This window comes from Channa argus, chromosome 9, assembly GCF_033026475.1.
Source record: "Channa argus isolate prfri chromosome 9, Channa argus male v1.0, whole genome shotgun sequence".
In the NCBI taxonomy this organism is placed as follows: Eukaryota; Metazoa; Chordata; class Actinopteri; order Anabantiformes; family Channidae; genus Channa; species Channa argus.
The window spans coordinates 19,181,508-19,206,870 of record NC_090205.1 but is presented as its reverse complement, the minus strand read 5'-3'; the positions used below and the strand labels follow the sequence as shown (position 1 = coordinate 19,206,870).

Here is a 25,363-nt window from a genome sequence, read left to right as displayed (position 1 = left end):
TAGAGACAAAGATAGTAGAATGAAATTTATTAATAAAAGCTTTTTTTAAGAACTAGAAAACATTTAAATGTTTAGTTTGGTGATTGTGTGATTATGCCTGCACTTATGATAAAGTATCACTTTCACTGTTTCATCTGTTGGCTACCTTTAAAATCATGGTTCTTCGTTGAAACTACAAGAACCTGAAGAAGCTTGATGTAGTCTCTACTTGATAGTTTCATGGACAGAGCAGTTTCAATTTACCGACTAAAAATGTATCTTGAAGACAGTTGAAGAAAGTGTGAAGCCATTTTGTGTTTTATGTGTGTGCTTGTGTATGTGTGTGTGTCATGCTCTCCTTGAGGACTTCACTCTATTAAAAGTCAGGAGTGCCAGAAGACAACAAACAGCATTATGCAGACACTCAAAGAACTGAGTGTCGCACACACGCACACATTCCCACAAGCACCCACCTTTTCCCTAAAGCACTCAAAGTGATAGGTGAGCTTGGAAGTTGGTCTGCTTTATAAAGTGCATAAAAGCCAACACATATTTACCGCAGAGACCATCTCATCTGCTCAATAAAGATGAGACGATCTTCACAGCCCAGAGTGACTATAAAGAGATTTAAATTATACTAGCATTTCAGTCTTTTTGTGGAGACTGAGCAATTGAATGCAACAGCAGACAATACATTTTGTGTATTATAATGTACTGGTGCATATGTATTGTGAGAGGTACCCCAAGTCGTACAGTACTATAGTTACCATGCCTGCATATTGTCACAGTCACCAGTATAGGATATGTGATGTTGTACTGCACATACTGTAATCTCAGGGAGAGACAAAGGGCACTGTAGTGTCAGCTGTCAGGCTGGATAAGGGAAGCCGTGAGCTTACCTCTAACCTCTAGCTCCGTCACTTAACTGTCTATGTCCTGAATCCTGGAATATGACCATGCAACTTCTTTGTAGACAACTGGGCCATAAGGACGATGTACTTTCCTGCTCTTGGCTTGGGGCCAGATCTGATGGGAGTTTTTTCAGTTCATTTATTTTAACACAACATACGCGCTAAACTAAATCTCTAACTGGAGGAAGATCTTTGAAAAAGTTCAGAGTTTCTACATCAAAGCAAGGGGGAGTCCTTTGTCTGTCTCTTCCACCACTTAGCATCTCTGTCATGCTGTCTCTGCTAATGACTCTCTATGCCAGCATGATAGTCTTTTCAAATGCTGTGGTCATGACTCAAGCATCCTTCTGAATCCGTCAGCTGATAATCAGTTAAACAAGCAGGCGAGAAATGGGAATGCAACAATATTGTAATTAAAAAAAACAATAAGCACATTTGGAATTAAACTAAACCATGTAATAAAACAATCTATGCAAAATAGGAACTTCTGGCACAACCCCACCAAATGGCAAGGTGCATGGATGAGAACAAGCAGACAGAAAAGATCAACCTTCGTACAGAAGTTGACAAAGGTCACAAGCCAAAGTGTGTTGGTCTAATAGTAAAACATTTTGACAATCTGCAAGGGCAGCTTGAAGTTTAATCTTTTCATAAAACCAAATCTGGATATCTGCAGATGTAATATCAACATTCTCTCTGTTGATTAAGGTGGGAATTGAGGTTTCAAAAATACTGGATTTGCTATAGTGTCTCTTAGTAGCACAGCACAAAATCATATCAATTGTCATCTTGTCTTCCCTTGCCTTTTCTTTCTCCACCTTTTTTTGACAAATGTCTTTATTCTTAGTGCCTGTGTCCTTTTTCTTCCATCTGTTTGTGCCCTACTTCAAAGGTTGCTCCCATTATTACAGGCTGAAGAACAGACAAAAAAGGATAGGTAGTTACAGAGTAGATAGAGACGAGAAGGAGGGGTACAGGGAGTGTAAAAGCCTTCAAAGCTGGATGGATTTTTACTCTAAAGCACAGGAGCTCCTTTGGTTTAGTGACAGGTGGTGAGTGACACTGAATCACATCTGTTGTTGTTGGTAATATGGATCTATGGCTGGTGATTCAAGCAATGGCTATAGGTAAATCAATTAATATGTTTCACACGTTTAGGAACAGTCTGGAACAGAGCATGCCAATAAAAATGTAACTGATTATAATAACTCTCAGCTACAAGAAAATTATACAAAGGAATCATGCCAAATACTGATGGTAACATATATGTTTTGAATTCATGAATTCAGAATATTAAATTCTGTGTATCTTCTAATAATGACACTAACCTTGGAAGAATAAAACTAATTTCTATTTATTTTAAATTGAAAGGACCACAATTGGAAGTCAAATATGAACAGAGCATATAATATAATATAATATGTATTTCGTTAGCTACAATACATCTAATGCATGTCCTACTAGCCTTCAGGGTGTCATTACAATAACATGTGAATGAAACTGGATTAGTAGGAGGTATAGTATATCATGAGTGACTTCTTGTATGTCAAACTTCAGTTTCCATGATTAATAAAAGCCTTTGATGCTTGAATCTGACACTTAACTGGCTTGCCTTCGAAAGTTACAACTCATTATGTGATGCATTTCACATGCAAATATGGACAAACTAGATTAGAGCTTCTAGAAACACTTATCCAGCACAAGTACGCACAAATAAGATGTTTAACTATCCATAAGTCACGTCCATCCCCCTTTCATCTAACAACACAGCTCAGTGTTCCACCATGATTAGTCTTTTAATCATCACTTCAAAAAGACAAGTCTACAACTCAACTGTACACATGCAAGGTTGACTACAGTGGGAAAAACTCCTTTGTGTTCTCGTTAGAATGAGTAAGAGAACAAAGCAAAAAAACAGCAAGCACTTCATTAGTTCCAGAATACAGTTCTGCTCTGAAAGCCTAAATCTTCACCACCATCACCATCAAAGTGAAAAGAATCAGTGCGAGGATTGTGACATGAGGACTGTGGTGATGACAGAGTAGGGTACTGCTGGTGAGTGTGTGGTGCGATCAATTATCCCCGGGAGCTGAGGTCACTCAATTGGCTTCAAAAGGGTTGAGAAAGACCAAAGAGAAACCATAAGACTGGTGAATCTGTGTATCATTATTATTTTTTATTATTATTATTAATTTTTTTATGGAAGCAAGAATCAAGAAACAAAACAAAACAAAAAAAAAAACTATTTTTTTGTTCTCATTGGTTTCTCCTGTCAGTTCACATGGTCTACCTAGTGTATTAATTAATGTTTCTCATGTAGCTGGAAACACAATACGACACTACTAGGAACTTCTAGTTACATCAGTGTTGTCTTTACAGCTTGTTTCTGTTGTACCCAAGCGTTCATTTAGATTCATAGTTACCAGGTAATTTAAGTGTTGAAGACAATATCAAAAATGGTTTCATACTGAATTATTGTACAGGGTTGCTCATGTTTTGCAATAATAATTTATTACTGCTGCACAAATGAATATCACTGAACTGAATTGAATCCAAAGTAATTGCTTTGGTTTTCATATAATTTCAATTAATTATTAAATAGAGATGGGGAGAAGGCAGATAGATGATGAATAAATAGTCTAATCCGAGGGACCTGTACAGTTGACAGAACAGGGTTACATATAATATTTACCTGTGTTGCTCCAGAATAGCAACAAGAGCAGCACAAAAAAGCAGCACAAAAAATAACCAAATCCAACAAACAAACAAACAAACAAACAAACAAACAAAGATCCTTATGAATTTGGTTTACATTATTGCATATGTTTCTTTTACCTCCTAGATACTGTATGTATTAATATTTGTCATCATCTTTTCCAACTACTTTCATATTACGGGAAACTTAATTTCCAGTTATAGTTACCCACCTTTGCAAATGCATGTTGCGAGGCATTCACAGGAATAAAGGTATTTGGTAGAACCATATCATTTTTCAGCCAATTTGAGTGTTACCTTGTCTCTGAGTGGTGGTTATTAGTTATCACTTTAACACATACAGGTCATATGGGAGGAGATAAAAAAAAGTCAAATTTGTATTTTACTGGTAGGATTATAAAGAAAGCATATCTTTGAAATGGGCATAGGAAGGAAGCCAAACATAATCGATAAAACGAGATAAGGTTCTAAAATTTTAGGCTTCATGCAGTAAATTACTGCCACACAGCTGTCTTAACACAATAAAGTATAATGGTGTGTACTGTTGGTGCTTACAATGATGAACAATCACAATTCCAACGTATATGGCCTTGATTTAAAAGTATGGGAGGGGTAGAAAGATGCGAGAGAGAAGGAGTGACAGAAAGATAAGAAAAGAGAAAGATAAAGGCACATCATCAGGATAAATACTCTGATAAATCAGTGAAGAGCCAGAGAGCTGTCAAATAAATTTATCCCATCCTTTTGTTCCCTCCTGTATCTCAAGTCACAGGAGGCGTAAAGAGTGTGTGAATGTGTGTGAGAAAGAGTGATGATCAAGATGACCCTGGCACTGAATAGTTGCATTTATGTGCACGGCAGCATAGGGCATGTGCACACACATGACGCGGCCACACAAAATAATCCCTTGACACAACCCCACAGATACACATGGATCCAGGTAATTGGGACCCCCTGGGCCTGATCTCTGGGTTTGGGTGCCAAGGGCGAGCATTTCTTACAAAGAGGCAGATAAATCAACTGTTAATAAGCCAAGAAGCATGGAGGGTCTATTTACGACGGCTCTCTCCTCAAGGCCAGTATCACCAGCTTAGCTGTGGTCTCTGTCTCATCCAAAACTCTCTCTCTCTCTCACATACATACACAGAGACACACTTCATCTTTATCAGACAGTGGACCCCCAAGATACACACGGGGGGGGGGGATGCTTGTAATGTGATATATTTTGCTTTTTCATCAGTGGCTGCTTTTTGCTATTAACCCATAATGGAGTAAGGATCACAGCTAAATCTACCCCACTGACAGACACACACCAACACCTACACCCCCACAAACATTCACATAACGGATTTCAGCCATCTCAGACAGATCTACAGTGGTACCCCCTGCTCAGCATAGCAGAACAGTGGAGAACAGTATTGATTCATCCACGGAAAAGTCACCTTCCCTCCTCAACCCACCCCGGCTGGTGCCTCAGGGCCCCCGGTCATTCTGCTCAGCCAATTTGTATGGCTGTTGTTATTATTAGTGTTTCTCTGGCATGCAGCTTTGGTCTCAGGCCACGGACACACCATTTTATGATGCTGCACCTAATAAACATCATTGTGATTTTCCCAGGCTAGTAATTAAGTGTGGGGCTAATTTGTCATAGTTAGTTAAAGCGTGGCACGATGCCGGCAGAAGGCTGCCTGGGAGGGGTACGGTGGCTGAGAAGGCCAGGAGTTTAATACGTGCTGTTCATTTATAGCCATTGTAGCATAATTACGTTGGCACTGGCTGGGTGCATGGAAGTAAGCCATCACAGATGAAGGTGGGCCAAAAGTCTTCTTACATAAAGTCTGACTTGGGCATTTATGCACTTACAATGCTATAATAATTTGACAGATATGCATATTTGACAGGCAATAGTTTATTTTATATGTGTTTGAAAAGCAACAAAAACAAGAAACAGTACCTCATGTAAATTAAACTAAATGTTCATAGCAGTTCAGGAAAAAAATGTCTTAAGACACAGCTGCAGAGCTTAAAGGCTTCAACTGAATAGTATTTCCTCTCCTGGTGCGGTTTAAATATGTAATTTACTTAAAATTTGTTTAAAAGCTGATATTGAATTTGTGAACTGACTGAGGACTGACTTTAAAACCTATTGTTAATTTAGAGTTTTCAAATCAACTTGAAAGACTTGGTTATTGCATCTATTTCTCATTGCACCTTCTGAATACAGTATATATGAGGCAAAATTATTTGTAAGTGTAAGTGTAAAAAACAAAAAAATGCAAAGCAGAGTGCAATAGACAAACATCAACAAGTTTTAGCATTTAGCTCACTGACTATTTATAGACGTAAAACTGCAATAAGCCTAAAGAGAAAAAAAACGATGGCTCATATAACTGAGAAATTAGTCATTCTGGCCAAAAATTATTGTACATTCAGAAAAATAGAAGCTCTAATTTGAACACATTTGTAGTGCCAGTGCTCATAAAAAAAGAAATTAAACAAAACACGCCACGTGCTTATAAATGAGGAATGTGATAAACATTGTATAGAGCTGGAACTGTCAGATTCAAAAAAATCACTGCATTTTCTGAGCAGTTGTTCATATGGAATAATTGAGAATCATTGCACACTTACTCAAAATAATTAGATTTAGTAACGTGCCATAAAAGTTATAGCTTAATCAACAACAACACAAAGAATAGCACCTACTGTCGTGTGTTGGTTTGAACTATTTCTAACAGAGCTAAAGCAAAGGTTTGGACACGTGCCACTAAAATTGCAGACAGAAAAAGGAGTGACTGTATTCCTGAATGAATATACAGGACTACTATGTAGAAACAAGCTGTTCAAAGATCCACAGATCAAGCACAGGCCTAAGGGGAAAGATTGGCATCTTAAATTGTTTGCAAAAGTTTTTAGTGTAGTTCAAGTATTGTATAGTTTTATTTACTGTAATACTGCTGTCCTCTAGCCCATCCAATTATCCATTGATTCATTGGTCATCTATGCTTTCAGAGAAATGTTTTCAGAGTAAATTCAGTATTTTAAAGACCCCAGAATTAGTGACACTAAACACTGGACCACCCACAGTTATTTACAACGGAAGACGTTGCAATAAGTTTGTAATGAGTAACATCCCTGAGCATTTTCCATCAACGTCCTCAGGTTTACTGTTTCATCAACACCCTATTCTCCACGCCATTAACTCCAGACCATGTTTATGCATGGTGTAGAAAGCTCGCATGTCAGGTAAGCACATTTTCAAAACAATTTAGGATTTAATGAAGTCTCAGATTATGCACTGTGACATACTCATCAAGCCGAATATGAGAGACTGACATTAGACCAGCTATAAGCCTGAAGTCATGCATTGGTTTAATGTGTTTACATCCAGACAAGCACACTCTCATATCAACTTAGATTTTCTGTATGGTGGCATAATGTGATTGCAGATGCACAGTTTCTACATCTGCCTTCAGGTGAGTGAAACAAATGAAAGTGATCTGGACACTTGCAGTGAATGCCAAGTCAATGAGCACTCCTCTCGCATGCTCCTCCCACGTTATTCCATATCATCATGCAGATCCGAGATTGTTATTTTTACCCACTGGCTTTTCACCTAGAAAAGACTGTCTGATTAGCGTCACTCAAGTTGCTGTATGAATGTTCTGATGCATCGCGGCAACTGAGGACCTGGTGTGTCTCTAATTGCTTTCAGTAACATACACAATTACCCAGCTGCTTCCTGTGATTAAAGCAACTCTCCTGTTTATAGGCCATTTCCTCCTCCTCTTCTTCCTCTTCCTCCTCTGCTTCATCCACCTGTCTGCCTCTTCTTACAACTTTTTTGCTAATATGTAATACACAGGATTCCTCCTTGTTCATAGCCTGTATACACGCATACTTTTTTCCTCCAAATAAACTAATACACTGCCAAACACATTAATACATATATATATACATAAAGCACGTGAATAACACAGGGAGACACATATTGTGGGTTAAGGCTACAGTTGTTAGGGGGCATCGCTGGTGGAGTGGTTAGTGCTGCTTCCTTACAGCTGGAAGGTCCCTGGTTTAAAATCCACCTGCTAGCTGCGGCCTTTCTGCATGGAGTTTGAATATTTTCACTGTGCTTGTGTGGGTTTCCTTCTGGTACTGCTGTTTCCTCCCATAGCCCAAAGAACTGCAAGTTAGGTAATTAGTGACTCTAAATTGCTTGTAGGTTTGAATGTCAGTCTGACTGGTTATCTGTATGTGTATGTTTCTCTATATTGGCCCTTAGACTGGAGATGTGTCCAGGCTGTACGCTGCTTCTTGCCCACTGACAACTGGGACAGGTTCCAGCCACCGTGAACACGATAAACAGTTAAGATAATGTATGGATGGAAGTTGATTTGTTTTACTTTCATGTAAGCAGGAAAGCTGATTTTGGAAATGAGGTAAACCTTATTTGTCCCAGGTTGATTTTTCCTGGATGGTGCAAGTTTCTCTGCTATGTATACGTGACCAGGTTTCTAATCAGCAATCACTAACTGTGCATGTGCATAACTAAATAGCAGTTTCAGAGCGATGCCGCCTGAAAACAATGTCCATCTAAATTCTGACAGACAATTTAACAAGCACAAAGTGCCTCGTACAAATCTAAAGAGGGTCGCTTTCCACAGATTTTCCAAAATGAGGTGGAGGAGAAATAAGGTTACTCCTCTGCTGCATGTGTAAGCAGATTTACAGTAACCAGGTTTTATAAGTCCATGCCAATGCAGCCATAGTGACAGACATCCATTTGGACCTATGGGCAAGTTGAAAGTCACCAGTTGTCTAACTAACTGTCTAACTGCATATCTTTGGACTGTGGAAAGAACTGGATAACCTGGAGAAAACCACATAACCATAGGAAGAAATGGAAAGAATAACTTCTTTTCTCTAATATGTATTGGATATTAGTGGTTTGGTTTAATCAAAAATCAAGTTTATACTTAGCACACGTGCACATATGTATCTGCATTTCTTCGCACACACTTTTACTTTTTTTTCAGCTAAATTACCCTATTCTTCATTGCAACCCATTTTTTGCTAACAGATTTTTCCCTTTTTCAGGTTGTCCTTCGGTCCATTCAATATTTCTAATGATGAAAATATTGAGTCATAGGTCAAAGACCAAGGTGACCTGAGGTCTGTACATTCTGATGAATACATTATCACAACAATGCCTTGAGGGAATATCTTCAAATGTTGCACAGACTTTTAATAAGATGCAAAGATAAACTGACAATGTAGTAGGACCATCAATGCTCTAAGGTAGCAGTACCCCTTTAATAACCAACACCCAACAAGTGGGACTTGATTTGGGTCAAAGGTCAAGGTCAATGTGACCTCATGTCCATCTGTTGTTATCGATGCAGTAACCCAGTAAGCCCATGTCCTTTTCATTCTTGTGTAGACAATATCACAGGAACGCCTTAAGGGGGACTTCTGCAGCTTTAAAACAAGCGTCTACTTCAACTCAGTGATGTACTTTTTGTGCTTTAGTGCCAGGGGGTCAAAGGTGAAGTTCCCAGTTAAATCACATCAGTCACTTCTAGCCCCCTGATTCTTCTGAACACGATAGCTCAGGAATAGAATGAGGGAATTACTTAATAAAATTTGTCATAAAGATCCACTTGGATTAAAGGATGAACTAAATACATTTTGGTGGTCTGAGGTCAAAGATCAAGGTCACTGTAACATCTTGTACTTCCCATTCTTGGTAAAACAACAAACAGGAATGCATTGTTGACATTTTGTCAAATTTGGCACAAGCATTAACCAGGACACAAGGATGAACTGGTTAGATTTGTTGGCCCATTCTTATCAGTGCTACATCTCAGAAAAGTCTGGAAGAAATTTCATTATATATGACACAAATGTACACTTGGACCATGAATCTTTACAGAACTGCAGGTAAATGCAACTTCAGTGGTCTGTGGAGGTATACAACTGTGATTTGATAATTCTAGTAACTAACCCTCTTGACCGAAAAAGTACCCAGGGCTCTTTTTATCTATTTTATGAGGGAAACTACACTGAATTGTGTTTGGGAAACAGCTTGTTTAAAAGTTCTTCAGGTTGAAGAAGGGACCACAGATTGTTGCATTTAATTACGTTTACTGAAAAAATCTTGAATTGATAAGAGTTTCTTCTAAATGTATAGAACAAAGCTAATTCTGAATAGATCATATTGCTACATGTTAACGTTTTTGCCCTCATGCTGACTGTACTCTTGTAAATATGACAGATCACAGCAGTTACACTCTCCTGGTGATTCCATAATTGCAAATGCACAACATCACCTGAGCTTTATGAGGCACCAAATATTGAAAAGGTTATGCTTGATAGGAAATGTTCACAGGTTTATATACTATAGATTCTTTACTCAATTCATGCATCTGTACAGTACTGATGTTTGTCTGTGTGTGTGCGCGTGTGTGGTCATTGCTGTGCTTGAATGGAGTGAGTGTATGTTTTCAAAGCAGCCCCTAATGGGCACAACAAATCATATACTAGCCTCACTGGCACACAAGCATTTAAAAGGGCCATCTGAATTTTAATGACGAAGTCTAATTTATCTGTGGCTAGTGCAAACCATTACAGAAGACTTTTAATATTTCTCACAACACAGAGAATTCCATGTCTGTCTCATTTCTGCTGATGGTAACGCTATGCTAATAGTGGTAGAAGTTTCTGTGTGCTTTCCCAAACAAGCCTATCACAAAAGAGTTCGGGTGGATGTGTCTGCAATTGGGTAAAGGTATTTATATATATGACTTTCTCTACAAGTTTCATTTTCTTAAAAAGGTTTGCATGCAGTTAAGTGAATAAGCTGATCTTATTCACTTAACTGAAAAAAAGACAATAAACCATTTAAAAAGACACTTCTCTTATACACACACACACACACACACACACACACACACACACATATATATATATATTGCTTACAATGTTATATTTGCTTCCATCAAAGCACTGCTCCAGGCTGATGATCCCTTTGCCATGTAGCTGCTGATAGCCTAAATGTTGTAAATGTTAAATGCCGAGCTTTAACATATTTATAAATGTTTGGAGCAGGCTACAGTACATAAATAGAACCCTGGGTGTAATGTAACACTAGCAGTAGCAAAACATCACTTGTCCAGTTTTTATGAAGGTCTGGCCCACTTCCTTACAAGCAGTGCCATTCAAAGTCTCTGTACTATATTGTACTCTAACACCTAACACTGAGTCTTAATAAACTGGCATATCAAGGAAAAAGAGAATTTATTTAGCTTTTCTTCATTTTCTGCAATAATGTAAATCAACGCGTTTCAGTAGATTTCTTTGATAATTTGTTGGATTCAATTTGAGACAAACAGTGAAATAGGAAATTACACTAGAGATGAGGCCAAATCACTTGTGAACATAAATGACATCTGCTGTTCATTCATTTCACAAGATGAACAAATCTCTATAATATTTTCATTTGTTTGCATGTTTTCATTGTCAAGAATCTTTTTATAAACATTTCACATAACAAACATGAGGTGGGGTTAAAATGATTAATGCAGCTTTTCCAACCTACTGATTTAATCTGTTAGAAAACATTTTACATTATGCACTAGAGCTAAAAAAGTCATAGAGTTATGAAAAAATCCTGAAGGCATGTGTATCTAACTGACAACACTAATTGGTTACTATTTGTGTTTAAAAACTATTCATCCCTACTTACAGTCAATGTTCATCTCCACCTCAGTAACACATTTTTTGTAATTAGCTCCTATTTGGGGCGTGAAAGAAATTGCACATATGGTGTGTAAAATGCTTAGAAAGCACAAGGTTGGATATGGGCAGAATATCTGTAATTTCCAAGAACTTTTTGTAACACATGTGTTTAAAGAAATGAATGGAGTTGATAAAATAATTTAAACATTGGTAAATTTATACACTGGTACCCATGTACATACAGTACACAAATCTATTATAAATCACATGCAATCATTAGTCAACTGTATCAACGAATATCCTATGCCAGTATCCAGGAACAACGTCCACAAAGAGTACTACAGTATAGGCGCAAATCGTCTAAATCCCACAGCAGTGTGCTCAGTAATCTTCCGCACATGGTGATCAGTTTGGTATGTACTGTACTTGAAGTTTCACAAAGCATGCACAGGAACAAGCGTGGGCTGAGTCAAGCATAGCACAGGCCTGTACAGCTATGGCTTTCCCCTGTGGCAGCACTTTGCCACATTACTTGATTTTGTTGCTTGAACTGGCTGCAACTGCTAATCTCCACCACTGGCATTCAGTTTGGTAAAGCTGTAAACTCTACTAGCTCAAACCTAGGCAAACCGTTTGCCTAGGTTTGAGTTTAAGCTTCTCTTAAGGTGTGAACAAAACACACTGAAGGCAGGTTACCGTAAGTTGGAATAACAAAACACTTCAGGCAGTCAAATGCCTGAAGTGGTCATCTTGTAGACATAGGGCACATTGGAATAAGGTAATGTTATTGTCCCTACTATCCATATGCAAATATACGCCCTCAATTGAAAAGGTGTGTTAATTAATAGATCCTAGATCAGATTAGCATCCAGTTACAGTCTACATGCATCCTGTGTAATCAATAAGCTTTAATAATTTGGATTAAATGGAACATGAATGACAATGTGAATAGTTTCGATAGCTGATAATGTTAAAGTACATGATCAGTCTTCTTATCGCTGGCTGAAGTCCAGGAATCTGCCTTTTCCCTTGAGCATTTTAAATAGCTGCAGCTGGGTATGTAAGTGTTGAAATAAGTCTTGTGTACAGCTTGGGGAGCTGTCACATCTATGTGCTAAACTGGGCATACTAATGAAACAAAAAGGCAGTGTGTAACATTCAGGTACCTATAAAGGCTAGAGTTGTCCCCGGTGACATAGAATAATGCATTTAATGTGTTTTGGCTGTATGAGAAAATGCATTTCTCTCAGATGCCCACAGCAACAGAAGGGCGGAGGAAAGGAGACAAAGGAGGAAGCAGAACAAGGATGAAAACAAAAACAAACATGTTTTTAAACAGGAAACAGGAGAGAGAGAGAGGGAAGAGAATAAACAACCAATAGCAAAAGGTGAGAGTATAGTCAAGGGAGGGCAGGAGAGGGAGGAGTGCAAAAATCAAAAAGCATGGTGTTTGCAAATCAGAAATTAAAAGCATAAGCGTTCTACACAGCAAGCCATGTCCTAGAGGAAATAGAAGCCTTTCTGTGTAAAAAGCCCTATTTGCAGAAGGTAGGTGTAGACAACCTGCACTTGGCCTTCTGCCGTCATTCATAGCAGGAATAAAGGGAACAAAATCCCAAATACTAGAAGAACGCTAGACCGAAATGTCACCCATTTTCACACATGCACTGAAACTCTGAACTTCTTCTGGGAACTGTACCTCCAGAACCTGCATTTGAGAACGCAAACATCAAAGTCCAACAGACTTTATTTTGCAAGCCCCCAGTACAAAGCTCATCTAATGTTAGTGAGCCTGTGTGTATAGAGCACGCTGCTCTATCCCAAATTGTTGAGGGGATTTAACGCTAACAACTAGTGTTGACGATTCTTCTTTTTTTTTTTTTTTTTTGACTGTGTGACTGAGACATCTTTGAAGTAGTGTAACCAAAACACTCTTTCCTGCAGCAGCGCCTTTTCTTACATGTTTCTTACCTGTGGCTTGAATACTCTGGCCAGGTACCACCCCTCACAAGCTCGGTTTCCCTCTATGTCAGGATGCTTCGCACTTGGACAATGTCCCGCTGTGATTCTCTAAACACGTTTTCCTTCAACATGTCCAAATTTCATTTGTGAAAAGGGCTATTCTGAGTTAACTCTAGGCTTGTGTGTCTGTGCTAACTGGAATAAAGGTTTAGGAGAAATCCGTATTACCTGCATGTATGCAGACAGAGTGCAAAAATAGTGCAAAAGTTTGCATCCCTCTTAAATAATGTTTTTTCATTAATATTAATTTTAAATAGTACATATGTTGCTTCTTTAAAAATAATGTAATATTTTAATGGTTAAGGTTATTCTGGTAAAAGAAAACATAATCACGTTGCAATCTTTACAAAAAACTGTTTTTGCATATTATATGTATAGGAACATAACTTCCAGGAGCCAAGGTTGTTTAAATGTTAAACACTGCTGCATTAAAATTCACACCCCATACAAGCAACTCTTAACATCAAGTAAAATTTAGATAATACATACTCACCACCCTGATCAGTGCTGACGGTGATGATAGCTACCTGGCGAGGGAAGGAGCTCATGTCTGACACACCATTGAGTGACTCAATCTCAAAGGTGTAGTTGGCGTGTGCTGAGAAGTCCATAACAGTGACAGTGGCGTTGGTCAGACCCAATGGTCTTGGCAGGAAACGAAGCTCCTCCTCACATAACTGGCACTGGTCAGGCTCGGGCCCGCAGCGTTTGCACTGGACATTGTAAGTGAGATCCCGGCGACCCCCAGTATCACTGGGAGGCAACCACTCCAGCATCAGACAAGTGTCATTTAGGTTAAACATTATGTTACGGGGAGGAGATGGAGGACCTGTCAAAAGTAGATAAAATAATAAGAAAAAACAGTTAAATCAGTTATCAGTTAGTTAAGTATGTGTTATGCAACAAACTCAGAAAGTATTTAGACCCTCTTCACTTTATTCTATTTTGGTATTTTGTCAGATTATTTTTTCCCACTCATTTATCTACACTTAATACCCCATAAAGACCAAGTGAAACTAGGACCTTTGTACATTCATTAAAAAAGGAAAAACTGAATTTTAAGTGGGCCCCTCTGACCTTGGTTGGGCTTCACTGTCTTGGTGAATTGAAGTCAAAGTTAGTACTTGAAATACTTTTTTGGCAAATGATAAAAATAATTTTTTGTGATTAGTTGATATAAAAAAACAGTTGATATGAAGATTTAGATGGCAGTGCATGTGGATGCAGTGGCTTTTAGCGCTTTACCTTGGTGTTTATGTGTTTGTTTGACTGTGTATTTGCTCTTGCCCAGCAAAATATCTGTATAGCCAGAAGGACTTAATATTAGCCTGCAGTATAGTCTTGCCATCGCAGAGGACTTTCGAAGAGGTCACAAGATGCTATTGCTAGGCCAGCGGAGTCTCTGTGGATCTGCTGCCCGGGAAAGCGATGCAGATGCCGGAAAGAGGGAAGGCCGGTCAGAAACTCTGGCGAGGCTAAGGATGCTCACACAATTTACCACTGCCAAGCATGTTCCTGACAAATGCCAAATCCGTTTTAAACAGAGTAGATGAGCTGGAGCTGCTGATTGCTTCTAATTATTGCTAAATATTGCCTGCTCCTGTTTGTCTGGACCTGTGGAGTTATGATTATAACAGGAAGCTGGCTACATGCCCCAATGCTGCAGGGCAGCTTGCATGCTGCACTAGCCATCAGCAGGATAGTTCGGATCTTGAAACCTTCTCAGTATCCTGCAGGCTCTCTCTATCTACCCCATGAAGTGTTGTAGCTGTTACTGTAGTTGCACATCTAGATTTAGAGAAAGTTTCTTACCATGGCCATCTGTGCTCTGAACACCAAGATGCACTAATGTGTCAATGCTGGTATGTTCACTTTTTGGCACTTTGATCACGTCACCGCGGCTTTATAGTGTTTATTTATTTACTTGTTTGATTGGTGGTTTATTAATTGTCAATGGTTTTTATTATTGTTGTTCAATTGTCTTTTGTGTCGTGTAATGCCACATTAATTAAACTGTTACAATGCACTACTTACAATGAGAATAAAAAAAAAAACGAGCTGAATTGCAGAACATATTGGTGTTAGATCTAAATGTGTTGCTTTTTGAATTAAAGGCAGAAAGTGTTTTCTCTAAGACAAAGGCTTCCACTGTGCTGTTGTCTAAAAGTCTGTAGCTACTGCAAAAGAAACCAACCATTTAAAGCCTAAATTCATATTCAAAAAGGAAGCTTTTTTGTGAGCTTGTATTTGTTCGATTTCACGACACTGCAAATGTGTTCATAAGTTTCTTTACATATGACATTTTTAAAATGCGCTCAGTCTAAAACTAAAAAATACACAATGTCTGAGTATCTGAGTGAAGGCGCTGATTTGTTGTTGTTAACTTTTTCCAAATAGCCCTGTTTAGCAAGTCAGTTTGAGTTGTTTCTTCACGGCCCCCTTTCTTCCTCTTTACCCTTCCTGATCTTTTCCCTTTTTTGTTAATTTTAATAACTTTTGAGGAAAAAAAGGTATGCCGGTAACCACTGTAGCAGGCATAGATAGACCATAAGATGGTGCCCACATCCCTACTGTCAAACACATTGTTGGTAGTTAAAACAACAGGCTGAAAAACTGGCAGAAGAACAATGTATAAAAATAGTTTTATTATTGATATACGCGTTGTCATATTGTCATATGATCCATACCCAAATTTAAATGCATTCAAATAATGTTACGAGGAAATTAAAGGTGTTGACATGCAGAGAAAAACATAAGAACCATAATTGCAGCTGAGGTTTACAATAAGCAGACTGTCATCTAAAGGTTTCAGGTTCACTTCCATAGAAATGTGTTACGGATAAATCTATAGTAGTGTTATATCACATTACTCTTCATAATGCATTTCTTTCCTGTGCAGTAAACATTTCACCTTCGTACATTTCACTTCGTGAGATATTTTGGTGCTCTGTGGATGTGTGTGTTTGTGTGTCAGGGTAAGCATTGTGCTATAGCAGGCAGCCAGCTGTCAACAGGGTGGAGTTAAAAGGCCTGAGGGATTTGAACACTCCCATCCTGCCAAGCTCACTGTCTGCCTAGACAATGGGATGCTTCCCTCTCCTTCACCGTCCCTCTATCCCTCTCCTACCCTGTCTTTGCTAAAAATCTCAGCAGACAGGAAAGCTCCCCCTGCCCCTCATTCACTTCTGTGTGTCAGCGTATGTCCATTCTCTCTCTCTCTTTATCTGTTTTTTGCCTGTATCCCCCATTATCTCACCTCTTCTATTCTTTCCATCAAGGAGAATCCACCCACCTCCCCTCCTACAGAGCAACCCCACTGCCATCAATCAGCTCCTATTCTCCTCTAGGGGGAGATTGGTATCAGCACTCTACTCCATCCAGCCTTCACACTTTACCTGCACCTTTATCTTTCCTCATGTGACATCCCCTCTTTCTTGCTCTCTCTACCTTTGTCTTCAACTCAGGCCCTCAGTCTTTTATCTCAATTTATTTATTTTTTTCCAAGGCATTAAGTAAATCGCTTATGCTCTGGCCTACAAGCTTCTGATTAAAATTCATTATGTGAGTAAACACACAGCTCACAGCTTGTAAAAGTAGATGTGTTAGTGTACTTCCTCTTGTGTGCTGGGTTGTCACACCCCCACAAGCCTTTATAGTCTGTGTTTATTTGTACCAGGAGCCAAAGTGGCCTTGAAGACTTAGAAACCGCTTATGAGTTGAAATTTAGTTCAAACACTATCAGCAGTGACTACTGAAATGTCCTTAAATGCCACATGCTCAGTGTAAACTATCTAAAGTGAACATTTTACTAAAGAAATCCAATGTTTATTGCTCCAAGATAAATTACCCACCTATGTTCACAGCAGAATTGGTGTATTTAAAATGTTTAATTTATATTCTATCAGCATGGTTTCATTTCTTCATATTTTGAGAGTAAAAACTGTTTAAAAAGGCAGATCATGAAATAAACATCACTATGTTAAAACAGTTTTCTTCATCTTGTTTTTGGGGCTGACATATCTAAACCTGTTTGATCAGGACTGCTGGATTTTGTAGAAGACTAACCCTTAAAGTAACTACAGTGGCTGTACAACTAAAAGTAACTTTGCACTGAAAATCCTGCTGATATAAATGTGTGTATATCTATGAGCAGAAGCAACCATCTGAATCCAAATTTAGGGACAGACACATTCTATGAAAAACCAAGCATTTATGAAGATTACTTTTGCAAACATTGCATTTTGCAGGGAACTGTAAACTCATAGCATCCCCACATTGTCTTGCTGTAAAAGACAAATACATTCCTCCACCCTGGAGAGCTCTAAGACGTGGCCTCCGTCTATCTCAGTGGCAGCTAAATGGCTTTTTAATTAAAGGAGAATTAGTCCGGTTAAACGGTAATTTAATGCAAATATGAAGTCGTAATGACAGTCAGTGAATCATCAACGAAGATGGGGCAGCTGAACAAAAGCCATGTAATTCATCCGGAGACTTTCTAATGCACAGTTTTACACCAAATAAGTTCTGGAGACAAGACTGGATTTACTGCCACAGCAAATTCGTAGAAATTATTGGAGCAATCCATCAGCTCTGTAGACAAAGTAATGGCTTACCTACAGTGCACAAGCATAGAAATCTTTAACAGGAATTCACGAATTATGGTCGGACCTAGTAAATGGCACTGAGGTTAAAAGTTCCTTAACAACACTGGTCACATCAAAGACGATGACCTTGACATCTATGTGGTTGTGTGCCTGATGAATGGCAGGTAAAAGGGAAGTTTATTGCCCGGCTTGGTGGTATACTCACGTGTACAAGCCATAGTTGGAGGATCTTTCTCAGCCCTGAAGAATCCCTTTTCACAACGGCAAATAGCAGCCCCTTCTCCATAGCTGAAACTATGCGGCGGGCACTTAGAACACTTGATGTTTCCAGCATATGCCTTGTAGAAACCTGGGTGGCACGCTGGAGGTCACAGAAAGACAATACAAAGAAACATGAAAGCAAAGTCAGGCCATGGTCTGCACTAATAGGCAAAAATATTGCATTGACATGTAACATAGAGTTTCCTCATAATGTTTCCTTATGCATTACGGCCCAGTGGTGAATGTATTGTTTACTTAAAGAAATAATATTTTTAAGCCAAATAATAAACTGTCAATAACTGCTGTTTGGTGTCAGTAATCTGCATGAGTTTAGCATTTATCAGCAACCATGTTTTGTCTTCTTTTTTTAATCAGACATTCATAGCTTAAAGCATTAAAAACTTTTTTAACAGATTCAGGAAAATCAAGTTTTCTTTACAAATATGGAAATTGATGCAGCAAGGTTGAACAAAATATAATAAGACCATCTGCTAGTTTTGGGAGCCTTTGGGTATTAAAACGTATAATTTTCTTTTAAATAAAAAAACAAAAATGTTTAACAGCCTCTTAAAAATGTAGTTAATTTTGGTATCAAAACATTTTGCAATGCAAAAACCCCCATGTATTTTCCTTCTCCCTTACTGAATCAGAGAGATGAGTTATACTTGGGGATACTGACGGCTAAACCTTTAATGCTTAATTTATATTTATTGCAAGTGTGTATTTCCCAATGAATAATTAACACTGAGGCACACCAGAACACAGAATGTCTCTTTGAGAGAAAACATCCTAATATATCATCTATCACCACTGTCCCGAGGTGTTGTGTAGTAGTTCTTTAGAAGCTTAGAGTATGTTACCTTTTGTTTGTGTGTTTACCTGTTTATCCAACAGTCAGATTTTAATGGGGAAGTTTCATAAAACATATAAAATAGAGGAGCTTCATTTTGAAAGGGAATGTACTGCAGGTAGACCACATTTTTTAGGCTTTGCATTCCATCATGAGGTTTTTAGAAGTTAAAGATTCACAAGATTATTTTAAAAGCATTTTGTACATGTTTATTCACCCAAATATATTTGGGTCAAGTATTTACTGTAACAAGGGTAAATAAAATACAGAAAACAGCACCGAAAATGAGAAAATGAGTCACAGAAGAGCCACACAAAGATCATGTCGAAACGTGTAAGCTGTCTTATTTCCCAAAAGAGAGAAGGGTTTAAACATCTTGGTTTGGTGAAAGAAACTGACGATCTGAACACATGCAAACAAAACGGTTTCTGCTCGTTCCCCATTTGCACAATACACATTACTTATAAGCAGAAGTTCTTACATTTAAATTAGTAACATATTACATGAACATAGACTGCTTCCATAAGTTTTCACTTTGAGAAAGTGAAAGAAGTTTGATTAATGCTTAATATTTGCACCATTATCTGTAGCTGCTTATCCTGTTTAGGATCGCAGGGGGCTGGAGCCTATCCAGGTTGTCAATGGGTGAGAGAGACGATATACACTGGGCAAATCGCCAGTCTATCTAAGGGCCAACACAGAAAGACAACCATTCACACCCACATTCCCGTACCGGGAATACCCGAAGTACCCGGAGGGATTCAAACTCCATCACTCCAACCACTTCCTCATTGTGCTGCCCTACTTCCATCAAGAAAGTTAACAAAAAAGAGGTTGACTGCAAGAGCATTTCAACTATGTTTCTTTTCCACTCAAAGCTCTTCCATGTCACAGAAAGGTGCAAACATCTCATGTCTCGTGAGGCTTCCATTGTTGTTGCTAAGCGCATCAATTTAACAAGGTAACACAAGCTGACCAATTTAGAGGGATTCACCTTGAAGCACTTTGTGCACCTTTGTTGCTCTCTGTGATAAATGGAGCTGTATGCAGGACAAGGAAATGCCCGAAAACATTGTAACTCTGATCGAATGGGGAAAATCTAACCTTGTCTCCTAAAAATATGTCCCTATGACTGCAAATGCAAGTACGATTTTGTAGAGAATGTTATTAGAGCAATAGTGTGTACACTATTAACAAAATGAGGATTTGCTGACAATTACCAATATTAAAAATATATTGCCCTCTTCAGAGCTTACAGTACAAAACAAATCATATAAATATTACTGCTAAACTTCTAAGGCATTTCTGTACTCATTAGTATTTGCAAGTATTTTTACAGCTACGCCAACATTTGACATAATTTTTATAATTTGCTTGAATTAAAAATGCATGACTTTTGCAGGAATTTTCCCTAACATATAAAGTCCAGGGCCCAAGTGTGTTGTGGAGCACCTTAACCTGAAGGACCATATAAAGACATTTAGGTGACACATCAGAAGAATAGAAACAAGGGCGAGATTTATATGCACTGTCAATAAATAAAAATGAAGATAGCTGGCTTAATCTCAATCAGAAAGGAAAGCAGGCAAAAGTATTGACCTTCAAATCAAATTTGGAAGAACGTTTAATTTCAAAATATCGAAATTGATTTTTGCCTTCAAAAAGTACCACACACACACAGAGGCTATCAGTATGATGAGTGGCATCTCCTAAGGCACATCAAGGCTGCCTCTGTCATTAACCTCTGTTACCAACATGTCCTTGAGTCAAAAACCGTCAGTCAGCTCCCCCCACTCCACTAGACACTGTTTTAGACTCTGTCAATCTAATGATGCCTCTGTCCGACCTTCGCTCAACTGAGGGGATGTTCCTCTTCGAACCTTGCAGATTCCTGCTGCAATCTGTCTGGCCACACTCTGTTCCAAGGCCACGGTGGTGCTGTACAATGGCTGACCATGCATCACCCGAGGATGGACACACATGGTGACGAAAAGGTTAACACACACATGCTGGTAAGTACATACATAAGCACACATGGAGACTTGGTCATAGAGACAGCAGTGACCGACACAATGAACTGAACTAGCCCGCATGTGAAATGTGAATAAAGCTGGGAAATGTTGGATAATAAAATTAGATTTCCACATTAGGCTGCTGATGGTTGGCGAGCAAGACAGTATGTGTGTGTTAGGTTCCCACAGTGCATCCCCTTGGCTTTGTTACATCACCACAAAGGTCATAGAAGCTTGTTTGTTTACATATTAAAAATGAATGAAATCAAAGCAGAATTGATTGTACTTACATGTAACATGTACAATGCAATACAAAGTGGTCATGAACCATCGCAATGCTGTAAGGTGTCTTTTAATGAGAGTTGTATAAATAATAATGAGCAATAATTATATGAAGATAACACGAGGTGTCACGATTGTCTCTTTTGTAACAATAATGAGTGCGAACTGCTGTCTGCAACAGGTTTAGCAAGGTTGTATTGGCATCGAAAAAACATATTGTAATGTACGTGTGCCTGTCAGATAGAGGCGTGATATGACCATTGGAGTTTGTTGATCCTGACATCAGAGCCCATTACATTACACATTAAAGTGGATGAGCAAAGAGACAACATTACCACAGCTGCTGAGTGGGAATACTGATTCAACATACATTGCATACAGTGATGCATCATAAATGATGTCAGAACACTGGTGTTACTGAACTACAAAAGCTGTTATGTCTGACTCTTCATCTATGTAACACTATAAATATGTCTTTATATTAACGACATTATTAGACTCTACTACTTGTACTTCCCAATTATCAGAGATGATGGCAATGAAATGGGCGAACAGCTCAGTTATAGGGAAATTTGGCCTTTTTTAAATGATTAGAGATACATTTTGAAGAAAATAAACAAAAAATATAGAAGTTGGTATTCATGCAGCTGACATCTGACAGCATTAGTGTGGCACTGTATACCTGTGAAGACTAGAACTGAGCAGGACATGGGAGAACGGCACCCTGATCTACGGTTAAGGTTAATGAGATGTGGAAGTCATCCAGACCATCTTCAAGTCCAGAGCTCAGCACTGCAAGCTGGGCCCTGAGATGCAAAGGCAGCAGATTGGTTGGTGAGGCCTGCTACTTCACTGGACCTGAACAACAGTGAAGCGACTGGCAGACCGATCCAGTTTAGGGACAGATTGACAGACCTGTGTCTGGCTCTGCTTTTCTCTTTCTCTACAGTGCTGAGCTGATGGAGCTTCTATTCAGTTTGTCTCTGTGATTGGTTGAATAAACTGATTGGTTACCTGATGAATGCCTTTTTTGTTTATGCATTTTTGCTTATGCATTATGTTTTTAGTGTTTTCAGACATAAATATATAACATAAACATAGACGATAAATATGTGAGAGGTTTTATCCTGTCTTAGAATAAGTCCTGACCACTGTAGGTTACCTTTTTTATGTAGATTTGTCAGTCCAGCGTAAAGCCAGTGCAGAACAGCAACTGAGCTTTTCTTCTAAATTACATCAGTTAAAGTTAAACACATTATGAAGATAATCAGCCCAGTTGACATGAATCAGCTTTGGAACTGCTGTTTGGCCAACTAAACGATAACTATGGGCATGATAGAGAATGACCCCTGAATAACCTCATAACATCAATTGTAATCAATGCATAATTCGATGGGGGCCCCCTGCGGCTGTAGCGTTTAAAGTGACAACCAGAAAAAAACAACTTCTCTGGATTGTACGCCATTCTGCACTGCATCAAACGCCCATCCAGACACAAGAGTCTGGATGGGTGTTTTTTATTTTTTTGCCTGTTTATATGTGGACGTGAATGAATGCAACTCTTAAGTTCTTCGCTGTGCATAGCCGATGATAGTGGGTGTCTCTCCTGGTGGTCAGCGAAGAGGAACAATTCCAAGAGGAGCACAATTCTGCAGCATTTACTTGCAGAACCACATCAACAAATGTTGCAGAATAGTTCAGCTCTTGAAATCAAAGGCAGCGTAGTGAGGCAGCGATGCAAAGGATGAGGAATCATTGCAGAGATGGTGGCGAGAAACTCATTGCATATGGGAAAGAAATGGAAGGCGTTCCTTATTTTTTGCATCCTTCTAACACAAACCTTTCCCTCCTCAGCGTCCTATCTATGAAAATACTTACAGCTTTTTCATGCAACATAATACTCATGATGTTTACGACTAAACATGACAAAAGAGATTGCAGAAACCACTGAAGGACACACATAATGATACAGAACCCTGCCTGTGGTTAGGCCAACAACAATTACACGTGAAATCACATCTACACTGCTTCTAGTTATGATGCCAGATGCATTACAGCACTAGAGGGAGTTAAAAGTCTCTTCTACAACTGCTCTTAAAATGCAGTAGCAGCGACACGAAATTTACGTTTAACAGTTTCACAAGTAATCAAAAATAACACTCTCAAACACTCAAAAAGAAAAACACTCCTCTCTCCCCCTTTCAGCCCATCTCTCGTTACTCATCGTTAGTCATGAGCCTTATTCCCTCTCTTCATTAGCTGAAAGCAGTGAGAGCTATCTCTGATTTGCACTTGAAGATTAGTGGACCTCTCCAACACATATCTGCAGAAGTGTTGACAATGGTGTTTGCTCAATTAGTAACAGGAAAGGCAGCCACCTGGAGTGTGAGAGCTTCAGCAAGTTATTAATAACTTTACTTGAACTATAAAATATGTGAATTTGAATGTATACAGGATAATAGTCAGTCATGAAGTCAGTCTTCTGCTCTCCACCCAGTTACCTACTTGTGTTATTTCCTCCTACTTGCTGCCTGATTTAAATTTCAATCATGGCATTTAAAGATCATCATGTCTGTTGGATTTGCGTTTCAGATCGGTGCTAACAATGAAGCGAAGGCTAACATGGATGCACCATGTCAGACCCCACTCAGCATATTCACCAGAAAATATCCTTTCCGGTTAATTTGTTCCTTTATGTCTCGATCCACCTTCGTGCGCCAGTTATTTGAATTTCATCAATTGCACAGATTTCTTTCTTCTGTTTAAACAGAGTAGTTTTTTGTAGCATGAACATCTGAGTGAATGGAATTCAGGGTTGATAAGAAACAGTGACTGGGGGGTCTCTATTGAACATCAGGTAATAAAGGCAATAGGCTCTTTTAATACAGGCCATTTTGGTTAATAAAAAAAACCCAATACAATTAACAAGGATAATCAGAGCAAATGATCTCTTCTATTGACAACATGCAGAGTGGATGTGTTTTAGACTTTATAAAAGATTTGAATCACCTACACTTGGTGTCACATTACAACTATAACACTCTGGGGTTTTGTTAAATGCTTTGTAATGATGTTTCCACATCTTCTGAGGTGTCTTACACCTACTAGTCATTTGTCCTACTACAGACATACAGTTTTTATACTACAATCACTTAAAACACATTCACTGCGCTCAGGTGTTTTCTTTGTAACTTGTGTGTGTGACCTCGACGATCACCAGTGATGATTTGGGTGAGTTACTATTTATAGCATTTGATTATGTTGTTGTGTGGTATGTACACAATGCCCTTATACATTTTTATGATTTAGAAGTAGTACTTACAGAAACATTCAGACACCTGGCACTAAAGTTGTTTCTGTACTATTAAAACGTGATGTAATAACTATGGGTATCTAATTTAGGAAAAGATATTGATAAGGGTCATAAGAGTAACTGAGGAACAAAGAGTGACACTCTGACAAAGGGAAACATATCTGATTAATAACCAGACAATGAGATGAAGATCAAATCATAAAAAAGAGTAAGAGCCAGTTTTCACAGAAGACATTGCAGAATGGGCTCATTCTGGGGGCAGCCATTGCTCACATAGTGTTCCAGTGACATTATCAGAGACAGAGATCTTTTTATGGACTTTACAGAGGTCAGCCTTTCTGATCCCTTTATGGCCATGTTTATGGCAGTATAGAAACAGTCTTGTGCCAAATGAACTAACAGAGTAGTAAACCGCTCAAAAGACATCCGTTAACTCTGGGCGAGAGCAGACTTCCTCTCTAAATCTTTCTTTGGAGACAAACGGTGGCTGATAGAGGCTTTGGGATGGACAGTTAAGCACCACTTTTATGGACTGCTGAGAGTATGTCGTGACTGGCTCCAGGACAGTGCTGACCTGTATTAGGATATAACTGATGCATGATCACAATATAAATCTGTGACAGCACTTATCGTTGGCCTGTGGGAGCTCATCCCATAAACTACTAGTGGAATGAGAC

At 38.7% G+C, this 25,363-nt stretch overlaps 1 protein-coding gene across 4 annotated transcripts in view; it reads right to left on the bottom strand.

Annotated features, from left to right (window-relative positions):
* The window catches only part of LOC137133269 (ephrin type-A receptor 6-like), a 151,844-nt gene that overhangs the window by 53,732 nt on the left and 72,749 nt on the right, over positions 1 to 25,363 (bottom strand). For all 4 annotated transcript variants that reach the window (XM_067516726.1, XM_067516724.1, XM_067516725.1 and 1 more), the window contains 2 exons: positions 18,174 to 18,329; positions 13,858 to 14,193 (listed from right to left, as the gene is read on the bottom strand). In XM_067516726.1, coding sequence (XP_067372827.1) covers positions 13,858 to 14,193; positions 18,174 to 18,329 — 492 coding nt within the window. The remainder of the gene's footprint in view (positions 1 to 13,857; positions 14,194 to 18,173; positions 18,330 to 25,363) is intronic.